The 20,563-nt window shown below is 24.9% G+C and overlaps 1 protein-coding gene across 5 annotated transcripts in view; it reads right to left on the bottom strand.

The window, feature by feature from the left end:
* Window positions 1-748: 748 nt before the first annotated feature.
* The window catches only part of LOC122852055 (homeotic protein distal-less), a 41,533-nt gene continuing 21,718 nt past the window's right edge, over window positions 749-20,563 (bottom strand). For 4 of the 5 annotated variants that reach the window (XM_044151621.1, XM_044151618.1, XM_044151619.1 and 1 more), the window contains exons 3-5: window positions 3,307-3,469; window positions 2,815-3,169; window positions 749-2,650 (exon numbers count right to left, since the gene is read on the bottom strand). In XM_044151621.1, the coding sequence (XP_044007556.1) occupies window positions 2,632-2,650; window positions 2,815-3,169; window positions 3,307-3,469 (537 nt within the window). In that variant the 3' untranslated portion in view covers window positions 749-2,631. Of the gene's footprint in view, window positions 2,651-2,803; window positions 3,170-3,306; window positions 3,470-20,563 lie in introns of all 5 variants that reach the window. The other variant, XM_044151620.1, reaches the window with a different exon arrangement.

Raw genomic sequence — 20,563 nt, 5'->3', positions numbered from 1 at the left:
ACAAACAAGTATAATGCAGCATAAGATATATTCCACAAGCCCAATGGCGATATTCCGGAACATTGCTATATATATATTAAAAATACGGTCATCCTTATAAAAGTAAAGCAAGCATAGTGAATGGCAGGTGGTAGCCGTTACACTAATGCACTATACTTCTATTTTTTTTTTGTTTTATTATTATTATTCAAATAAAATAAATATTATATATGTGTATACATTTTTTTTATACATACTTACTTTCAACAGTCCAGTTTATTAATATGGAATTATATACTTTGTTTTCTTATAACTACATGAATTGTGGGTTATTTAATATACATTTTAATTTTCATAGTTAAATTGAATTATTCAGTTATTATTCATATTTTATACAATAGTAATCATAATTAAGGTATTTTAGTTTTTTTTTTTTTTCGTTCTCATATAATAGCTATGTTAGAGAAGATGTTTTTTCTTTTTATATCTTTTTTTTTTTTTTTTTTAATATATGAATGGAAAAGAGCAATGTACTTTATCCATAGTTTATCAACTTGATATACTAAATAAATATCTTTACATTTAATTATTTTTTTCAATTATCTATTCCAAAATTTAATAATAATAATAATAATAATCTTTAAAAGTTTCGGCTATTTAAAGTAAATTGCTCAATAAAATTCAGGTAGTAAGATAAGGAATAATGAGGAGAAAAAAAAGTTAAATTTTTACTAATTTAATATAGACAACATTCTTTGCTTTTGCCACGTGTTTTTTTTGTTTTTTTTTGGTTTTCACACATTATTTATATATGAAACAATAAATAGCTCAAAGCGGCTATATTTTTTTTTCTTTCTTTTATCTATTTGTATTGTGTTCATTTACTCGATTAATCATTTTTTATTTATCAATTTTTATTATCCATATGATACTACTATTATTAATATTATTATCATAAATTATTATTAATTTTTTTTATACAATCTTAAATCACAAAATTATATTAGACACATATTTACTTCTTAAAAACTACGAGTTTCGGGCTCCCGGCGCCTTATTTACAGTGATTCTTGTTTTTTTCTTCTCAATTTTATTATACTATTACTAATATTATTATTATCATTACTATTCATATTATTTAAAATTATTATTATTGTTATTATTATAACTATTATTATTATTTTTATTTTATTATTATTATTAATATTAATATTATTTTTTTTTTCTTTCATATTCTTTTCATAAATTTTCCTTTCTCTTTTTGTATCACGAGAAATGTGTCAAGAGTTTGAATATATATATATATTTTTAATGATTTTATTATTTTTTTTCATATTCTTCATTAACATTTTTTCTTTGTTTTGATGATATAAATTATAAAGAAAAACAAAATATATATATAATTTTTTTTTTTATAGACAGTGTGCTGCTAGATCCTGACGATGGAAAATATGTTGGATAGGCTTCTTTTTAATCGGCCTTGAAATCCTTCATATATTCTGCATCCCGGCGTCATTTACCTGAGTTTGTTCTTTCTCTTTTTATCTTCTTTTTTTTTTTATTATCTTTCTCTTAGTTCAGTTATAATCCGTCAACATTTAACATACTTCAACTTCTCACCTCAATGCCCTTGTTTTCTTTTTGATATTTTTTTATTTTCTTTCTCTTTCACCTGTACACATCTTGGTGGTATATTTTTTTTTTCTTCATAACTTTTCCGACATGTGCGTATGTAGCATTCACACGACTATCTATATTTTTTATTTTTATTTTAATATCGCATATGGTTGGTACGATAATATGTCAGATCGATATGGAATTGTAAATGATAGTTTTATAAATATGTTATTTTCCCTCGAGTTTGTTACTATTTAATGAAAATTTATATTTTTTTTCATTTGAATATTCCATTTATTGATGTTTTTAAAAATTATTTTTTCTATTCCCGAGGGTAAAATAATCAAATATTTCTCAATGGAATAACTCGATCAAATTTTTTTTTTTATTTAACATTGTTTCGAGAAGGAGTTAATTGAGTTTTTTTTATTTATTTATATATTTTTCTAAGAAAAAAACAACAGCTGATGGGTGAGGTTATATGAATAAAACAAAAAAAAAAAGATTGAATTATCGTCGTTTGCTTCATCCGATTTGAAATGGCTGATGATGGAATTCAGGAAAGAGAAGAAGAAAAGGTACCGATGATTACATCTTTTCTCTCACGAAAATGTCATTATGATTTCATTAATTCATAAATCACCGCAAGGCAAGACACAAATTTACGTTTTATTTCGTGTGTATATTATATCACTATATATTTTTTTATCTCTTTTATAACTTGTGTTGTCTTGAGTAAGACACTGGCTTCTGTAATCTCATCAAGATCCCTTTCTCCCTTTTTTTCCTTGCCCCCTGTCTTCCCAGGATACAATTATACATATTTAGAGTACAAAAACCTCTCAGTAGGTCATCTTGGCAAATCCAATGAGCAAGCCAAAATGTCAATTTTAACTATTATTTATTTATTTAATTTATTTATTATTTTGATGGATTTTTTATTTCAAACCTTTTCACAGTATATATATTTTTAAACTTTATTTTTCAGCAAATCCTGTTGGTTTTTACAAAGTTTTACTGCTCACAAATGCTCTGTTAAACCGCTGGCCACACCCTGTAATCATATCAATAATACAAACGTGTAAAATAAATAGTTATGCTGTAAGAAAATTAACAATACAAATATGTTATCATTGATTTTTTCATATAAAAATAATAAAAATGATAATAACATAATTTAAATAAAATAAATGATAAACGAATTTACCGAGCACTCACGTGAGTAATCCAGGATTTGGATCTGTTTGATACCAGGAATACTGTGGCATATAACTCGCATGATGTGGGGGTGGTGGTCCAGGCGGATGATGACCAGGCGTGTGAGGATGATGATGAGTGTGTTGTGGTACATGACCATGTGAATGATGCTCAATTTTACCAGTCCATACTGGTGCTGGTGGACTCTCATTGTGTTGAGGTGACATATCACTTCCTGGTGATGAACTACCAGGTGTATTTTCACCACCACCATTACCACCATTGCCACCACCACCGCCACCACCTCCTCCTCCTCCACCTCCACCAAGACCTCCAAGGTAACCCGTCGTTGGACTTCCAGAAACAGAACTTCCACCTGTAATCAATTAACAAATTTTCGTTTATTATACATATGTGTATGTGTTGTTGTTTATTTTTAATTTGCAAGTGGTTATCAAGTTTTATTTTTGGTATTACAAAATTTTGAATTAAAAATTAAAATAATAAACGTACATTTAAATTCACCACCCTGCATAAGACCACCTGGTTGTCCAGATTGTGGCGATGGTACACCAGCCAAAAGATTACCATGTTGTCCGCCAGGTCCACCACCTTGTTGTGCTGCTTTCATCATTTTCTTGTATTTACTTCTTCTATTTTGAAACCAAATTTTCACCTGAAACAATAACAAAAAAAAAAACAATTGAGTAAAATTTAATAATAATTAAAATAAATTTTTTTTATTATATACATTAGTAGAGTTTATTATAAAAACAAAAAAAAGAAAAAGTATATTAAACCAGCACGATTCATAAAATACATATATAAATATATCAAAATATATTTTTTTTCTTTGAATTGCATAATTCGACGGTGCCTCGTGTCAGGTTCATTCGGGCTTTGTAACTTTAATTAACTTGGTCGTTGCATAGAAGGTGGGAAGGACCGGCATCACGTCAAAACGAGTTCATTAAAAATCCAAGACCTATATATATATATACAAGATATGTGCTCGAAGAATCAAGAAATAATAATGAAGAAAAAAAAAGAAAAAAAGAAACACTCTAACTCGTCTCAATATACGTATAGTCTTACTTTATTTCAAGAAGAACAAACGATGTACATACAGGTTTAAAATATATAAAAATATATACGAATAAATTTTTCCTAATTGTTGACGCTGGAAAAAGCGTGATGTTGCACGATGAATTGTGTCCCCGACAAAGGCCGTGTGCCTTATATATTTTAGAGCACCTATACATACAACTCGCCCTTGACTTTTATCGATGTTTATTACCGTGAGAGTTTGTACAGGAGCATTGTACTGACATTATTATTTGTTAATGTATATTTATTTATTTATTTATTTTATTTTAAAATATTCCCATATCTCAATGCTAACAAAAGTAAACTGGTAATAATCATATCATCCAACTGTCGACTTGTTTAAACTTACTTTTTTTTTTTATTTTAAAAATAATTTTTATAAAATAATATTATTATGATGCCATGAAAATCGTAAAGCTATAGAAATTACAATTATTAGAACTGAAATTATTTTAACAAATTGAGTATTTAATAGACATCAAAAAAAAAGAGAATAAGTTTATAAAATATTCTGTTTATATTTTCAAAACAAGTGTCTGTCAGAATTGTCAAGTGTGTATTGATAAAAGAGCATATATATAGCTTAAAGGTATTATATTTGCAGGTCAGTAACGTTGAAGCGTTAAGATTGTATGTAAAATTCTACAAAGGCTTTTGTCAACGAAAAGTAATTTTTAAAGTAGCATTTAACGGAATATTGAAATAACAGGTTCCTGATGTATAATTACATAACTTCAAGTATTTTATTGTCACTTTGACTTGGATACCGACGATTGAAAAATTAAATTATTATCAAGATATTGTAGATATTATATACAATTGTGGTAAAATAAAGGAGCTGTTATTGATAATATTGCTGTTGTTGTTGCTCAAAGGGTGGTTAAATTAGTACATTTAAAGCTGTCAAAACAATCAGCAGGTAGTCTGGAAAATACAGTCAAAAAACTCCCCATGTATACACATACTGTAGCAGTATCGTTTTCAATTTTTACCCCATCTATTCTGTGATTATGATTTAATGTTTATTATCATGTAGATGCGCTACAGATTAGATTGGTGTTGTCTGCAGGGAGTCACACTGTGATTCAGGGTCACAGGTTATGAACTCACTAGTTAACTCCATCAATATGATGCGTGCTGTACACCGAGATAAATTTTTTTATGGTATATTTATTTGCTTATATGCAAAACTGAACGAATGAATATATAAAGAACAAATTTACAAAGAAAAAATAAGAAAATACGGTATCACTATTTATGAAACGTAAATTAATTCATTCAATTTTTGAAATTTAAAAAATATTTGAAATATACATATATATCTAAAGTTTTTAATACTATATATACAATCTGCTAGATAAATATAAAACAACTTTTTTTTTTTTTTTTTTTAGTGTCGATATTATAGTAAGAATCAATTGAAAATATTAATTTTATTTGCAGATAAATATATTTATCTGACGTATTCTAGTATTGAAAATTAATCATCAAATTCATTTGCTGTATTAAAAAATACAGCTATATATCCTAAATATTTTCTAAATACTATAAAATTAATTAAATAAATTTCATTTAAACATTAAAATTTTAAAATAAATATGATAAATAAATTAAAAAAAAAAAAAAGAAAAAAAATTGTATATTTCATATTTATTTTTCCAATTGTTTAATTTATAAAATGAATGAATAAATTTTATTCCCAACTTTAATTTTACAACTGCACAGAATATTATACTCTAGAACACATGATCAAACATCTTTATAAATAAATGACTCATTATTATTATTGTTATAATTATTATAATTATTGCAAGACAGGTGTTTTGAATACATCAATGTCTAGACCAAATCAATTGACAAACATTGACATACATTGTATACGATGAATTATAACGATATGGCTAAATTACTTTTTGATGTGATAAAATCGTGTTTTATTATGGTTATTATGTTTGATACATTTATTAAGTTGTAATAATTTACATATACATGTACATATATGCTTGTATAATATTGTATATTTTATTCGATTTTTTAATATCAAAACTTTCTTCAATTTAAAATATTAACAAACGATGTAAATTACTCAATTATACAAACTCACTTTGGTATTTTAATAAGATAATTATTATAATCACGATAAATATATACGCAAAGTAAATGATTGTCAGTATTATTTAGGCTTTTGTATTATCTATATTATTATTATATAAGTTGATTATTATTCAAATTATTGTTAACGCAATTATTTTTTAATTATATTTGTTTGTTTATTACACTCATAGCATACATGTATCTGCAGAACTTTTTGTATTATTTTATACATTATTATTCATTGATTTGAAAGAATTTTTTTCTTTTTATTCAATCTGTCTTTTTTGCAATAAAAATATATTCAAGCAGGCTATCGACTTATCTCGTTATATAATCTACACGTATTATTATCATTAAATTGAACATTAAAATCATTACATCACAAATTTATGATTTGAAAATTATAAAAATTATATTTTTAATTTTTTTTTGAAATAGAAAAAAAACGTAAGATTTTTTTCTAATGTTTAAAAAGATTTCTATTATTTTTAGATGTTAATTTAACATTTGCTTGAAATTATAGAATTTAACAGTTTAAAATTTTATTAATATTTTAGGCAAATGTTAATTTAACATTCACTTTTTCTTTTTACTTTATCGCATTTGCAACTGTGCAGAGTATTTTTTTATTTCAATATTTTTTATATTTTTACGTTTAATTGTATGAAATGTGAAGGTTTTCGCATTGATATGTACATTTTTTTCGCTCGACTGAGCTCACAATGTATCCCCCCGTTTCCTGCGTAACAGCCTCGATGCGCAATACCACCTAACAAACCGAATTCCGAACAATCATCATCATTCCTTTTCATTTTTTTTCCTTCTTATTCATATTGCAATAAGAAAAAAAAAAAAAAAAAATCCATCAAATACTTAGTTACTAGCTTGAAACTGAAGAAATCAAATAAACGCGTGTCGAGATGGCTTATGAACCAACGAAGCGCACTTCCATCAAGACAAAACACGACAATATTCTCAGAAGAAAAAAAAATAAATAAAAAAAATTCAAAAGTAATAATAATAAATAAAATGATAAAATGAATGGCAAACCCAGCAATGTTAAAAAAAAAATGATATGAAAATATAAAATTGAGTTATAAAGAAACACAATAAATATTATATCAAAAAATAAAATATAACATTATAATAAATCTGACGAAAAATTAGTTCATATATGTACTTGAAATTACAAACACGTAGATGAAAAATATTTATATATATTGAATTTTTTATTTTTATTTTTTGCAACAACAATGTGCACGCTCAAGACATACCTCATCACTCGGATCTTTTGTATCCGTCATCGAGGCATTATTTTTTTGTACTTATTTATAATGCACACGTTGCAACTTACGTAACGTATATATATTTTTCTAATATTTTTTTTTTTCCATTCTCCTAGAAGATGCCAGTGGGTGTCATTAATGATTATTTATTTTTTTTTTATTTTTCAAAATTCCCAGCAACACATTGCCATTATTAATAATAAAAATCAATTTATATCCTCGCTCTAACAAGCTCCCAGAGAATTCAATATTTTTATTATTTCAAATTCATAAAAGAAATATAAAAATAACAAACGAGTTGATTGTTAATATTATTTTTTTTAAATAAAATAAATATAAAAAAAAACAAGAAAAAATTCTTTCAGTCGTTGTTGAGGCAATTTGCCAAATACAAGCATTGACTTTATAACGTTGACCATGCTGCAGAAACGGTCATCCAGAGAACGAGGAACCACACCTCGATGAACACGGCACGACATTGTCCTTGTCCCTCTTTTACATCCCCTCAACAACTTTGTGTCTTTCTATTTGTCTCACGCCCCTTCCCCTTCTTTCCATCTGCTTGTACAACCATCAACCTCAACCCCCTTTTTTGGATCCGTCGGTACCAAGAAGTTTTTTTCGTCATCCTCGAAGACGATGAACATCCACACAACTGTCCAGCAAAAGCCACAATGACGATGTTCATAATACCATGACCAAGGTATCCTCCTACGAAACGGGAGTGTAGTATACTTCTTTTTTTTTTTATTGTATTTTTATTTGTTTCAATGTCGGATATAAAAATGAGACAAGCATAAATAGTAGACAAAAATATGCTTTATAAGCCGTGAGTTATTTTTTTAAAGAGGGGATAATGGAAAATAATGACATAAAAAAAAAAAAAAAAGAAATAAAAAAATGATATTGTGTGGTTGTAAGACTCGTCATGGGAAATGATGTTTTTGTATACACATCAATTATTTGGTTGATCAATGGTAATTAAGCAGCATGAACCACGTGGATACGAGACTGACAAATTTTAAATATATGTAACATGTGATTTTTAATTTTTATAGAGTATATTGATTTATTTATTTATTTTTTTTTTTTAATTAAATAAATTATTTTAATGTAAATAATAAGCACCACATTCATCATAAAAGTCATGAACTTTTATAATAAAAAAGGTCGAGTAGAAATTGAACTCTGTATATATGAGTTAATAGTTCAAGATGTGTAACATAAATTTAATTTTATTAACACTGATATATGTATTTTATAAAACTTTTTATTTATTGTCACAGCATAATATACTACATCTGCTTATATAATTTCATTAGCTACATCCTAACAAACATTTAATTTTAAATGAGTCATAATCACTGAATTCAATTAAAATCATAGATTGTTTTTTTTAATTGAAATCTTAAATAAAATTATACAGTCACTTGATATTATGAAGCATCTGAAGCTTCAAGCAAATTTCTTGGTTCAATAAGCATATGTTACTTGTCTCGTTGAGGTCAAATTGATTCGAAACTTTTATTTTGAATAATTATGTGTCCAAGATGAGTTGAAATCACTGAGATCAGTTGAAATCATGGATTGTTATTTGCAATTAAAATCTTGAATAAAATTACACGAAGTCACATGGTATCATGAAGCATTTGAAATGAATAATTTCACCTTTTTGTGGTGCTATATGATGGATGACAGTGTCTCAGAAAACCAAACGAACAAAATTAATATATTTGCCAACAATGTCATCAGCCATTGTATAGGTGAAACATTCATCGACACTGACACTGTTGTATATGATAAAATAAATAAACTATTTTAATGTCCAATTTATTTATAAAATTTATTTAAATTCAAATAAATATACTAAACTTTGACAAATTACGTACGAGACTTTGAATCAATATAATTTCAAAAATTATTTGGAATCATTGTTATCGTTTGCAACCATTGATATATCATTGGAATTATTAGACATTATTTTTACTTGGAATCATTGAAACTATTTGAATTTCAAATTTTTTTTTCACTTGTAACCTAAGTGGAACCCTCAAACAGATAACGAGAATGTTAAATAAGGTTTAACCATTTTATTGGTAGAAGAAAAACGGCTATTATGTAACCTAAGTGGAACCCTCAAACAGATAACGAGAATGTTAAATAAGGTTTAACCATTTTATTGGTAGAAGAAAAACGGCTATTACCTCGCCCTGATATTGTACGTTCAATAATACACTCATGCATATAAAGAATCATTGATCAGTGTACTCACACAATACAAAAAATGTGTGTGTGTGTATGTGACATGCGTTTATTGCATTATTAATATATTCTTCAATTTCAAACGATGCACATGTAAGAATAAAATGTTTCTGCTTTAACTGCTATTGTTATTTTTATTTCATTTAATATTTTTTTTTATTGTAGAAAATGTCGCCACGGTTTTTGGATCGATGCACCGTCGGCTATAAACTTGCTGAAAATAAACACGCGAGTGCAACCAGAAGAGCAAAACGTTAAGCAGAGATAGTTACGGGAGCGTGCACCCTCTTTTTTTTTTTTTTTTTTTTTAACATCTTCTTGTCTGTCATAACACGACTTTATCAACTTGAAGCAATCAAATTTTTTTTTCTTTGCTCTACACCTCAAAATAATGATAGTTCAAAAAATACAAAAATAAGACCATGCAAGATAATACCGTTTTGACCTGCTCCACGGTGCATGTACATTTTGTACCCCTCTTTTTTTTTATTTTTCTTCTATAGTTTGCGTTTCTATGATAATTTAGTATTTATATTTTATATTTTTTTGTGTTATTACTTTGCAAAATAAAAAATAATAAAAAAAAAAAAAAAATGTCATTTTATATTGTTGTACATGTACTTTACCATTCGTTGTTTAAAATTTATTCCTTTTGCTAAAAAAATATTATGATTATACATACTATATTTTTGTTTTAGTTATAGACTGTGCAGCAAGTGATGGCCTCGATGCCTCGTGACAATGACCAATTAAGGCAAATGACTTGTTCAAGTTGGAACTTGTTAGACAATTTTTATTTTTTTAATTGTCTTCTTAAATGCATAAAAACTTTTACCAATTCTTCTAAAAATTATACCAAGAAAATAATAAAAGTTTATGTTTCTCTTTTTTTGTTTTCAAAGAAGTTTTATATATCTTGTTTGCAAAAAAATTTATTGTGCTTTTTAAATTAAACTTTTACATTTTTTTTTCTCAACATTGTAGTATATTTTTTATTTTTTCATTTTGATTGATCTAACTTTATATAAATAATAAATTTAATTGAATTGAAATTTCCAATTATCCAGTTAAATGTAATATTTAATTGTGATAACAGAGTTTTTTTTAAATGACTGTATGACTAGATGATAAAAATATGTGTTAATAAACATCTTGGAATTTTTTAATGCTATAAAGAAAAATTTACTAATAAATGACGTGATGAATTTATTGATCAGTTGATCTCTCAACAGAAAATAAATTAATAATATTAAAAATAAATAAATAAATTAAAAACATAATAAATATTCATTTGAATTTTTCAAAGACTGATATAAATTTAATTCATCGATTAAAAATACATAAAAATCATTCAATGATGTTTTAATGATATTGTACTTATAACTCAATTAATTTTATATTAATGTTTAACATTTTTATGTTATTATAATTTTATCATTCGATACACCTTGTTGAATTTTTAGTCAATCATTCATTGATCAGTAAATATCAATGTGAATATATTCAAAGCAAGTATTCATTGTGTGCGTGTATTTCATGATGCTATTGTTTCGTGATTAGTAGAAGCAAGGTGAAATTATGTAACGCGAAAAAAAATAGATATTATCAGTATAGAAGTCAGCGATCACCGTGTGCTATTGTGACGTTATATTGTGTGTTTATTATTTTGTCTTGAAAATTATTATATTGAATAGTAAAATGTATTATTTTATTTAAATAATTTTGGATGTTTTGAGTATTCAAATAATGTAATTTTTTTAATTTTAAAAACAAACATAACTATATTTAGTCAGGTATTTTTTTGGATGAACTATTAACAAATTTATTGACACTAAAAAAAAGGCCGTTGGTTGGTTCTGAAAAAACGCTTTAATGGCAATGAATTACCCTAATAAAAGGTAACAACGTCGGTCGTTTTCACGGTAGAATAACAATGGGGCAACATGAAACATACATGCTTGTGTATATGGTTGTGTATGAGCTCTCAACGAATGTTATACATATTGTCCCAATTGGAATATTTTTCTAATGTCCTGTCTCTTTGATATTGATACATTGACCGGATGCAAACGCAAGCATTTGATGTCTATTTGACTCACTGCTCACATGTCGTTCTAGAGTATATATTCTGTGCACAGCTGTAAAGTATTTAAAATTGGGAATAAAATTTATTCATTTTTTTTAATACTTAAAACTTGAGATACCTATGTTTTATATATTTTATATGTTGAACAATTGGACAAATAAATATGAAATAGACAATGTATAATTTTTTCTTTTTTTTTTTTTTAAATTTATTTATCATATTTATTTGCTGAATTTTAGAATTTAATTTCATGTTTAAATGAAATTTATTTGATTAGTTTCAGTATTTAGAAAATATTTAGAATATATAGCTGTATTTTTAAATATTGCAAATGAATTTGATGATTAACTTTCAATACTAAAATATATGTGTAAACTTTTTTTTTCCGTTAAGTAGAAAAAGCCTATTGTCATCAGACAAATGGAATTAATATTTTCAATTATTTCTTACTATAGTATCATATTTATTTGGCAGATTGTATATAATATTAAAAATTTTAGATTCATATATTTTAAATATTTATTAAATTTCAAATTCAAACGAATTAATGTGAATTATAAAATCATATATTTTTTATTCATTTCCCATATATTTATTCGCTCTTCAAATATGAAACGATGATAAATTTTCTTTTTACCTCAATAAAATATTGATTGATAAATAATTATACCCTTGAATTTTTAATTTTTCCAGCTGCTAGACATAACAAAATAAGCTATGCTTGAGTAAAATCGTAATAATAAGGGTTGTTTGTAATAAGGGAGTATAAAATATTGTTTCCAATAATAGTTAAAAAACTATAGTCTAGTCATGCTGTTCTATTGTCGTCATCAAGTACACAAATAACTATACACTGTGAAATAAACATAAACTATATATATATACGCATGCAATATGAAAGTTGCTATAAATTCTATTTAATATTTAATTTAAAATGATATCTAGATGTTGTGTATAATTATAATATCAGAGTAGTTACATTTAAATTGATATTACTTTCATAATAATTATATATACACATAGTGTTAATGAAATAATTTTTTTGTTAAACACTATTATTATGATGTACAACAAAATAAACTATATTTTTATTTCTTTAAACTTTTTATATATTCTTGTACCAACTATTGCATGAATATTTTTCTCAATATTAAAACCAAAAAAAAAAAAAAAAAAAGAGTTATTTTGATGTATTGCAGTTTGGTGCATTGTCGTAAAGCACATCAGGTACACGCATAAAAATTTTATCCCATAACTTTAGGAACGCTTTGGAAGCTAGAAGCTATAAAATCACTTATACAAACGTAAATTTTCATGCTATGATTGTAAATATGTATAAAGCTACTGCTAAACATTCTTATGGTGAAGGTAAAATATGACTTTTGGTTGAATTGCGGTTGTTTCTATAAAATACTATCACAAAGTTGAGTTTGCGTGAACTGTATAAAACCCATTTTCACCGTTCACTCAATGATCCACGATTGCAACGCGGCCACTGGCATTTTGCAATCTTTTCTTTTTTCCTTTTTATATTTTTTTTTTTACATATATACATATATTTTTTTTTTCCTCATCTTTTTGCGCTCTTGCAGGATTTCTTTGATATTTTTTTTTTTTTTTTTACAGTGTAGATTATTCTTATTCTTTTGATTTTGCTCTGGATTTCTTGACACGTTTCATCCATCTGTTCTTTAGTTGTCGATTTTTCATTTTTTTTTTACAATTTCTTGTTCAACTCGTTCCAATTTTTTTTTTTTTTTCTTTACTGCATTTTATTTATATTTTTTAAGGCTTTTGTTTTTAAAATTATTTTTTTTTATCTTTTAAATTAAATAAAATCAAGTTTACTGCAGAGATAAGCTATGTGTATACACAATCAATTTAAAAGCTTGCATTGATAATGATCACAGACAATAAGTCAGTAATAAGGGTCAGATAAAACAATTAAATATATATATATATTATATGATAATTCAAGCATTACATATACCAAATATGCTTTTTTTCTTTTTGAAGCATGAATTGGTATTGGATGCATAAAAGGTGTATATTTATGATGACTGTTTTCACGGATGTGAACACCCGGTATGTAACACTGTACTGCAATGAATGATAGGAAGGTGATTCAAGCATTATTTATTCTATTGTTATTATTTTTTTATATTATAAATATTGGAAGGCTAACACAAATTTGAGCTCGTCAACTATATACGCACAACAATAATTAAACAAATAAATAAGATAAAAAAATTAACTATACCTGATTAATTCATAAATAAATAAAAACATAAATTAAAAAATTGCTGAAAAAATAATTACACGAATGAATAAATAAATAAATAACAAAATAAATAACAAAATACAAGTCCACTTCAAGCTTTGCATCAGTTGAGAAAAGTTGTTTAATTCTATATATAAATATTACGTTTATATTATTCGCTCTAATTTTTTTATTATATTTTTTTTTTTTTCCATATTTTTCATTTTTTATTTTAACTATTTGTCTTTGACTGATAATAATTTTGTATCGCTGCAAAAAACATTGGTGAATGTATATATGTATACATACTACACCTTAATAAACTGGATATCGACACGAGATGTCAGTCACGCAAACTTTTTTTTTTTTATAATTTTTTTTTTTTAATCTTTCCTTCTCTCTTGCTCATTCACCTGCTTATTTTCCGGACTATATTTTTTTCTATATTTTCAATTCTTTGATTCATCGTCAATTTAATAGAAAAAAAAATTACATGTACATGTCAGATAAACCACTTAAAAACACCTTCTACAGTTAAAATAATTCAAAAAAATAAAAATTGTAACTTGATTGAAATGAATATTTATAAATTACATTTGACACGATCAATATTTTACAGAACGTATATATTCAGAAAAGCATTTATAATTTTTTTTTTTTTTTTCAATATTTAAGACTGTCAAGAATTTTTTTTTATCTATTTTGTTATATCAGGAGATAAAATAATATTTTTTTTTTTAATTTTACACTCAAACCCAGATCAAATGAATGTAAAAAAAAATTCAAACAATAACTAGAAGAATTTTTTTTAAATTTCAATATCAAAAAAATTAAATTTATTTAATTTACTATTTTTTTATTATTAACATAATTTTTTTTTTACTTTTTACAATGATTATTAACTTATTAATTTACATATGTTGCGTGTCATGTTCTCATTGTCTCCGTCACTGTAATTTTTTTTTTGCTTATTCCTCTTTTTTTCACCAACATGCAGATGGAAAATTGTTATTAATAAATTATTTATTTAATTTATTTTTTCTGTCATCTAATTTAGATTGAAAATTTAAATTTTTAATTATCAAAAAATATGTTTTAAATAATTTAAATCTTATTGAAAATATATAAATGGAAAAAAAAAGGAAATAATTTTTTCTTTAAAAAGAAAAAAAAAAAAAAAAGCTAATAATTTTTATCCATCGTTTGTCCTCCCACAGCAAATCGTTGTCGGTTTAATGGGTTTTTAGTCGAGACCATAAAACGCATTAAAAATTTGTACTGCGAATGACGAAGAGGATCCCACCTCCTTTGCCAAAAAATCAGACTGTGCATCTCTTTGAAATTCTATCGTATACATCATCATCAGTGTTTCTCATATAAATGTTTTTAAAAATTTGATTAAATAACATTTGCAATATATTTTTTAAAATATTATAGACATTTATTGATTGTGAACCACTGAGGTAAACACAGTGGGCGTATCAGAACATCCCATATATACCTATGAACCTGGTATATTGCGAATATTCGTTTGTTTCGTGTTTAGAAACAATCATGGGAAGTCAAAAAAAGAAATGCTTTTTATCTTCGATTGACGATACTTATTTAATTATTTTTTCTCAAGTATTATTTTTATTTTATAATAAATACTCAAATTATTGTCGACATTATAGGTGAAATAAATATATTCTATAGCTTTTTTTAATTTACAAAAAAAAATAAAACGAGTTATCTATATGCCATCAGCAATATTAAGACAGGAAAATGATAAATTTATAATTAATTTTTCATTTTATATTATTTCTAAAATAATTTTATTGATAATTTTAAATATTCAACACCTCTGGCTATTCATATATCGACTGAGCAATTATTTTGATTATTATTAAATCATTTTTTTCTCTCAATAAATAAGGAATAAAAAAAATAGTTGTATTGATATTAATATACAAAAAAATAAAAAATAGAAAAACTGGTTTCTTGAATAAAATCAACAGTGTGAGAGGGAGATAGTATAAATGAGGGTCTGAAAAGATGATGATAAGTAGAGAAGATGAAAGAAATACTCAAAAGCCCATTGAGTCGTTAAATAAGGCACAATGTTGCTGGAAATATATATTCATGGATATTGAAGAAGTCGTAATTAAGCGTCAGGTTAATAGCTTAATGGAACGTTTAAACAGTAGTGCAACGAATTATATTAATTTTTGTGTTTTGAAAAGAAAAAAAAAAAAAAAAGGAAATAATAATAAAATAAATAAGCATAAATTTTAACTCGATAAATTATTTTTTATTGCCTCATGCAAAAGTGAATGGATGATTTTATATTTTTTTAAATTTTTTCATTTATTAATAAATACTTTTTATAGCGAGTTAGAAAAGAAGAAAAATTGAAAAGGCATTTGATGGGTGACGCTATATGCCATTATTGAAATTTCCTACTAATAATAATAATAAATAATAATTGTTAATGATATTAATCAATTAGTTTATTAAATATTATTAATTTTCCAATTAAATTTTTTATATTTTTTGAACGCTTTTTTTTAACCAAGATGTTTGCTTATTTAATTATTGTGTTTGTATATATCTTTTTATTTAAATTGAATTTAATTTTATCACTATTTTGAATCAAAATAAAAAGAAAAACAAATAACACATTTATGATATTATCAAAAAAAAATGCATAATTTTATTTTGATTGTAAAGATAAATTTTTAAAAAAGTATATAATAATGAATTAATAAATGGCAATGTATTTTTTGTTGTATATTTAGAATATAGATATATTGATGTATATGTAGTCTCATATTGATCGACATACGCAGCCTACTGTACAAAATTTGTAATAAACGTGTGATGCCAAGAAGGCGCCGCATTTGAGCGGCACTGAAGATTCGATCGCATAAATCAGATCGTACATTTGTTTCTTTTATTTCATATATATGAGATTGTTTTATTTCATTTCTTTTTTTTTTTATTAGGAAGAATGCAACGTGGGTCTCAGGTCGGCAATGCCGGCAAATAAAACGACGGCAAAAGGACATAAATATTCAAGCGACAAGCCGTCTACACATGTATCCGTCTCGGTGTCGGCGCGCACGGGGCTGCGTTGCCATCAGGGAAACAAAAAGAGAAAGAAGCAAAATGCAGCTTTTATTTTATTTTTTTTTTTTTTGCAAAAGGGTAAAGAGGATTGAGGCAAACTATAGCACAAATCTATAGCCTAGTATTTATAGGCAAAAGTGTTATGTGTGCTTATATGCCACAAATCTATATAGGTACTAAATTATTTCTACGAAAAAAAAAAAAAAAAAAACAAATTTGAATTTTATGGAAATCATTAAATGATTAATGATATGTGTATTTTAAAAATTAATGTTTACAGTAGTTACTGATGACAAATCATCTCATTTAATCAAGTGACACACACGGACCAAGATTTATTATAGTTGTTTTTTTTTTTCATTTTTTATTTGCTATTAGTATATACATTACAAGTATTTTATTTTTTTTCTTTATATATTATCTTACAATGAGACGTGTATATAAGATTGATAGATTTGAAATAATGTTCAAGATAAACATTAATATTTATTGAATTCAATGATTCAGAATAAATATCACAATAAAAAAAATAAAAATATATATACTGAATGAAAATTTTAAAGTTATATCAAAAAGTCGTTTAATTTTTTCAAACACATATAAGTTGTTGAAAAAAAACATGTAAAAATTAACATAAATTTAATTTTACAAATTAATTATACTTAATTTTTTTGTGTTAATTTAACACACAGTAAACCATGCAAAAAAAAATAAATGAATTTGTACTCAAAATTAAATTTGACAAAACAAAAAAAAACATTTTTACTGTTATAAATAATGTATTAACATTAAAATATTGTAAATTATATTTTCGGGTTAAATTCACAATTAGACACAACTAGTGCAGCTTTAACACTTGGACTTTTTTCGTATTTTACACTGAATTTTTTAACTGCGTACCAAATTCATTTATTTAAATTTTATGAGAATAATGGTATAAATATAAAAGAAGCGAATTAAATGAATAAAAAAGTTATAGAGATCAGATGTAAAACGGGCGTTAATTTTCATGGCGGTATATTCTTGGCTGCATAAATCACCTGGTACCAATTAAATTCAAACTCTATCGCGACGATTAATCGATCAACACACTTTTTTTGTGCCTTATACCAATTTAATTTTTTTTGAATTTTTTTTTACATATTTTAAATTTTTATTTAAAAAAATATATTCAACATATACAAGCTAAAAAATTTATATTTATTTTCTGCATATAGACAATATTATCTTGTGAAAAGTTATGCAAGTAAATTACGAATAGGTAGTTGTTGGATTTATACTCAGAAGTCAGAACCGTAAAAACCTGGTCAACATAAAAATAAAAAAAATAACTACAGAATAGATCAAAAGAGGTGAATCAAATGAGACCAAACAAAGCCAATAAAAATACTCATATATATCAACAGTGTAATATTTTATAAAATAATACTTAAAAGTGCACGTAAATTACGTAATTTTTTCTTGACTCTTAAAGCAATGCAACTATATTTGCAACGTGACTGTATGACGCATATAAAAATACACATACAAACACACACATTAACAATGCAGTATGAATTTTTTTTTCCTTCCCTATTTCAATGTCATTTATACAAAGTATACATAAATTCCAAACAATATAAACAAAAAAATTAAATAATAAATCTTTATTATATTTAAAAAATCAAGTTTTCTATATATCAATAAAAAAATTTTTATTTATTGATGATATTGCGTGACTATGCATCATACAGGTTATTGCCATTTATATAATAATAAAAAAAAAAAATAGACAGACAAAGAGGACGCGGAAGGGTGGCAGCTCTTGACAGCCACAGGTGGTTTTCAGAAATTCTTCCTGATTGATGTTTCATATTTTTCCTTGTTTTTTTTATACATATTTTTTTTTTTTTATATAATTTTAACGGCAAGCAACTACTCACATGTGATCCAAGGAAATTTTTACAAGAAAAAACTGACCACTTCCGCTGTGGCAAGACGGACGCAGTTTTTCTTGTAAAATATTTTTTTATTACAATTAATAATAATGATAATAAATAAGATAATACAATTTTATGACACTATAGAGAAAAAATATTAAAGTTAATATTTTATTCGTATAATTTTCATGTTCCTTTTGTTTTATTTATTTATTTTTTTTTAAAAGTATATTAACTGGGAAAGTTGTAGGCTGTAATAGTAGATTGATATAATAATACAATAAAATGACATTGTTTTATGTTGAAAATATAAAACAATATGGTGTGTGGAAAAGAAAAAAAAAATTGATGCAATATAGAAGAATGGTCATCGTTTATCAAGACAGGTAAGTCAGAAAATACAAAAAAAAAAAAACAGGTGTGTGATGTCAGGTGGATAGTATTTAACAACTCTCATCAGTGTTTTATATATATACAGACAAACCTGACCCATCATTGAGTAATTTTTTTTTGTCTTATTTTCTTTTGTTTTTCATTAACAATAATTATAAATCAATAATAAACTTGATATTGCAATAAAATTATAGTTGTATTTAATGAAATTTTTAAAATAACTATTATTTAATTTCAAAATGAACATTAGTTATTGACGATAAACATGTGTAACATATCATCAGGATATATACTAGTGTATAGATATATTGTTGATGTATAATATACATCACCTGGTCAGACCATGACTCAGTGCTAAGCAGTCCCGAGTGTAAGAAGAACGCGGATCAAGATCAATATACGACTGATGACTTTATTTATCATTTATAAGTATTTTTTTTTCTTTATATATATATATATATATATTTTTCATTGATCTTGAAGAATTTTTCCTTCACGTTTTTATTATTATTATTATTATTATTATTATTATTATTATTATTATTATTATTATTATTACAATAAATTACGTAATATTATTTTATTACTTAATGATTTATTGTTTTATGAGAATATTATTTTTAAATTAACTGTAAAGGATAATAATTTAAATTTTCACACGGTTTTTTTATTTTTTAAAATTTTTTTATGCAACGTAATATAAAGTATTGTTTTTTGCAAGATAAACTTATTATCAAAGTCAAGTGTATAGGATAATGTGAATTCAAACTCATCAAGTTGACAAAAAAATCGAGTTTTTTTTTGCAATAGATCTTGGTACTCAGGGGCCAAGTGAATTGTATTGACTTTTTTTTGTTATTTTATTTAAAATTGTTAATACAAAACCTCGATATACATATTGAATAATTCAGGGAAATTCAGGTTTTTTATTTTATATTCATCAAACTTGGAAATGTTTGTTGAAACAAGTTCTCCTTGATGATTAAGTAACTCGTAAATAGCCAGGTATCTTAAATATATCTACTACATCGAATCTCGTTTAATTGCAGTTTAATTTTTTTTACAAAATCTATATATATATATATATATATTATATATACACCATATATCAATATTGATTAATTTGAAATTAATAGATATAATAAATGTTTTATACAGGAAAGGTAAATATACATATGTTTGTTGATTATTTTAGATGTAAGAAAAGTGCGTGCAGGTGAATATATACATATATATTTGTAAAAAAAAAATTTAT

The sequence above is a fragment of the Aphidius gifuensis genome, linkage group LG3 (assembly GCF_014905175.1).
Source record: "Aphidius gifuensis isolate YNYX2018 linkage group LG3, ASM1490517v1, whole genome shotgun sequence".
Lineage (NCBI taxonomy): Eukaryota > Metazoa > Arthropoda > Insecta > Hymenoptera > Braconidae > Aphidius > Aphidius gifuensis.
Note: the sequence above shows the minus strand (reverse complement) of the source record. Positions and strands in the feature narration are given on the sequence as shown.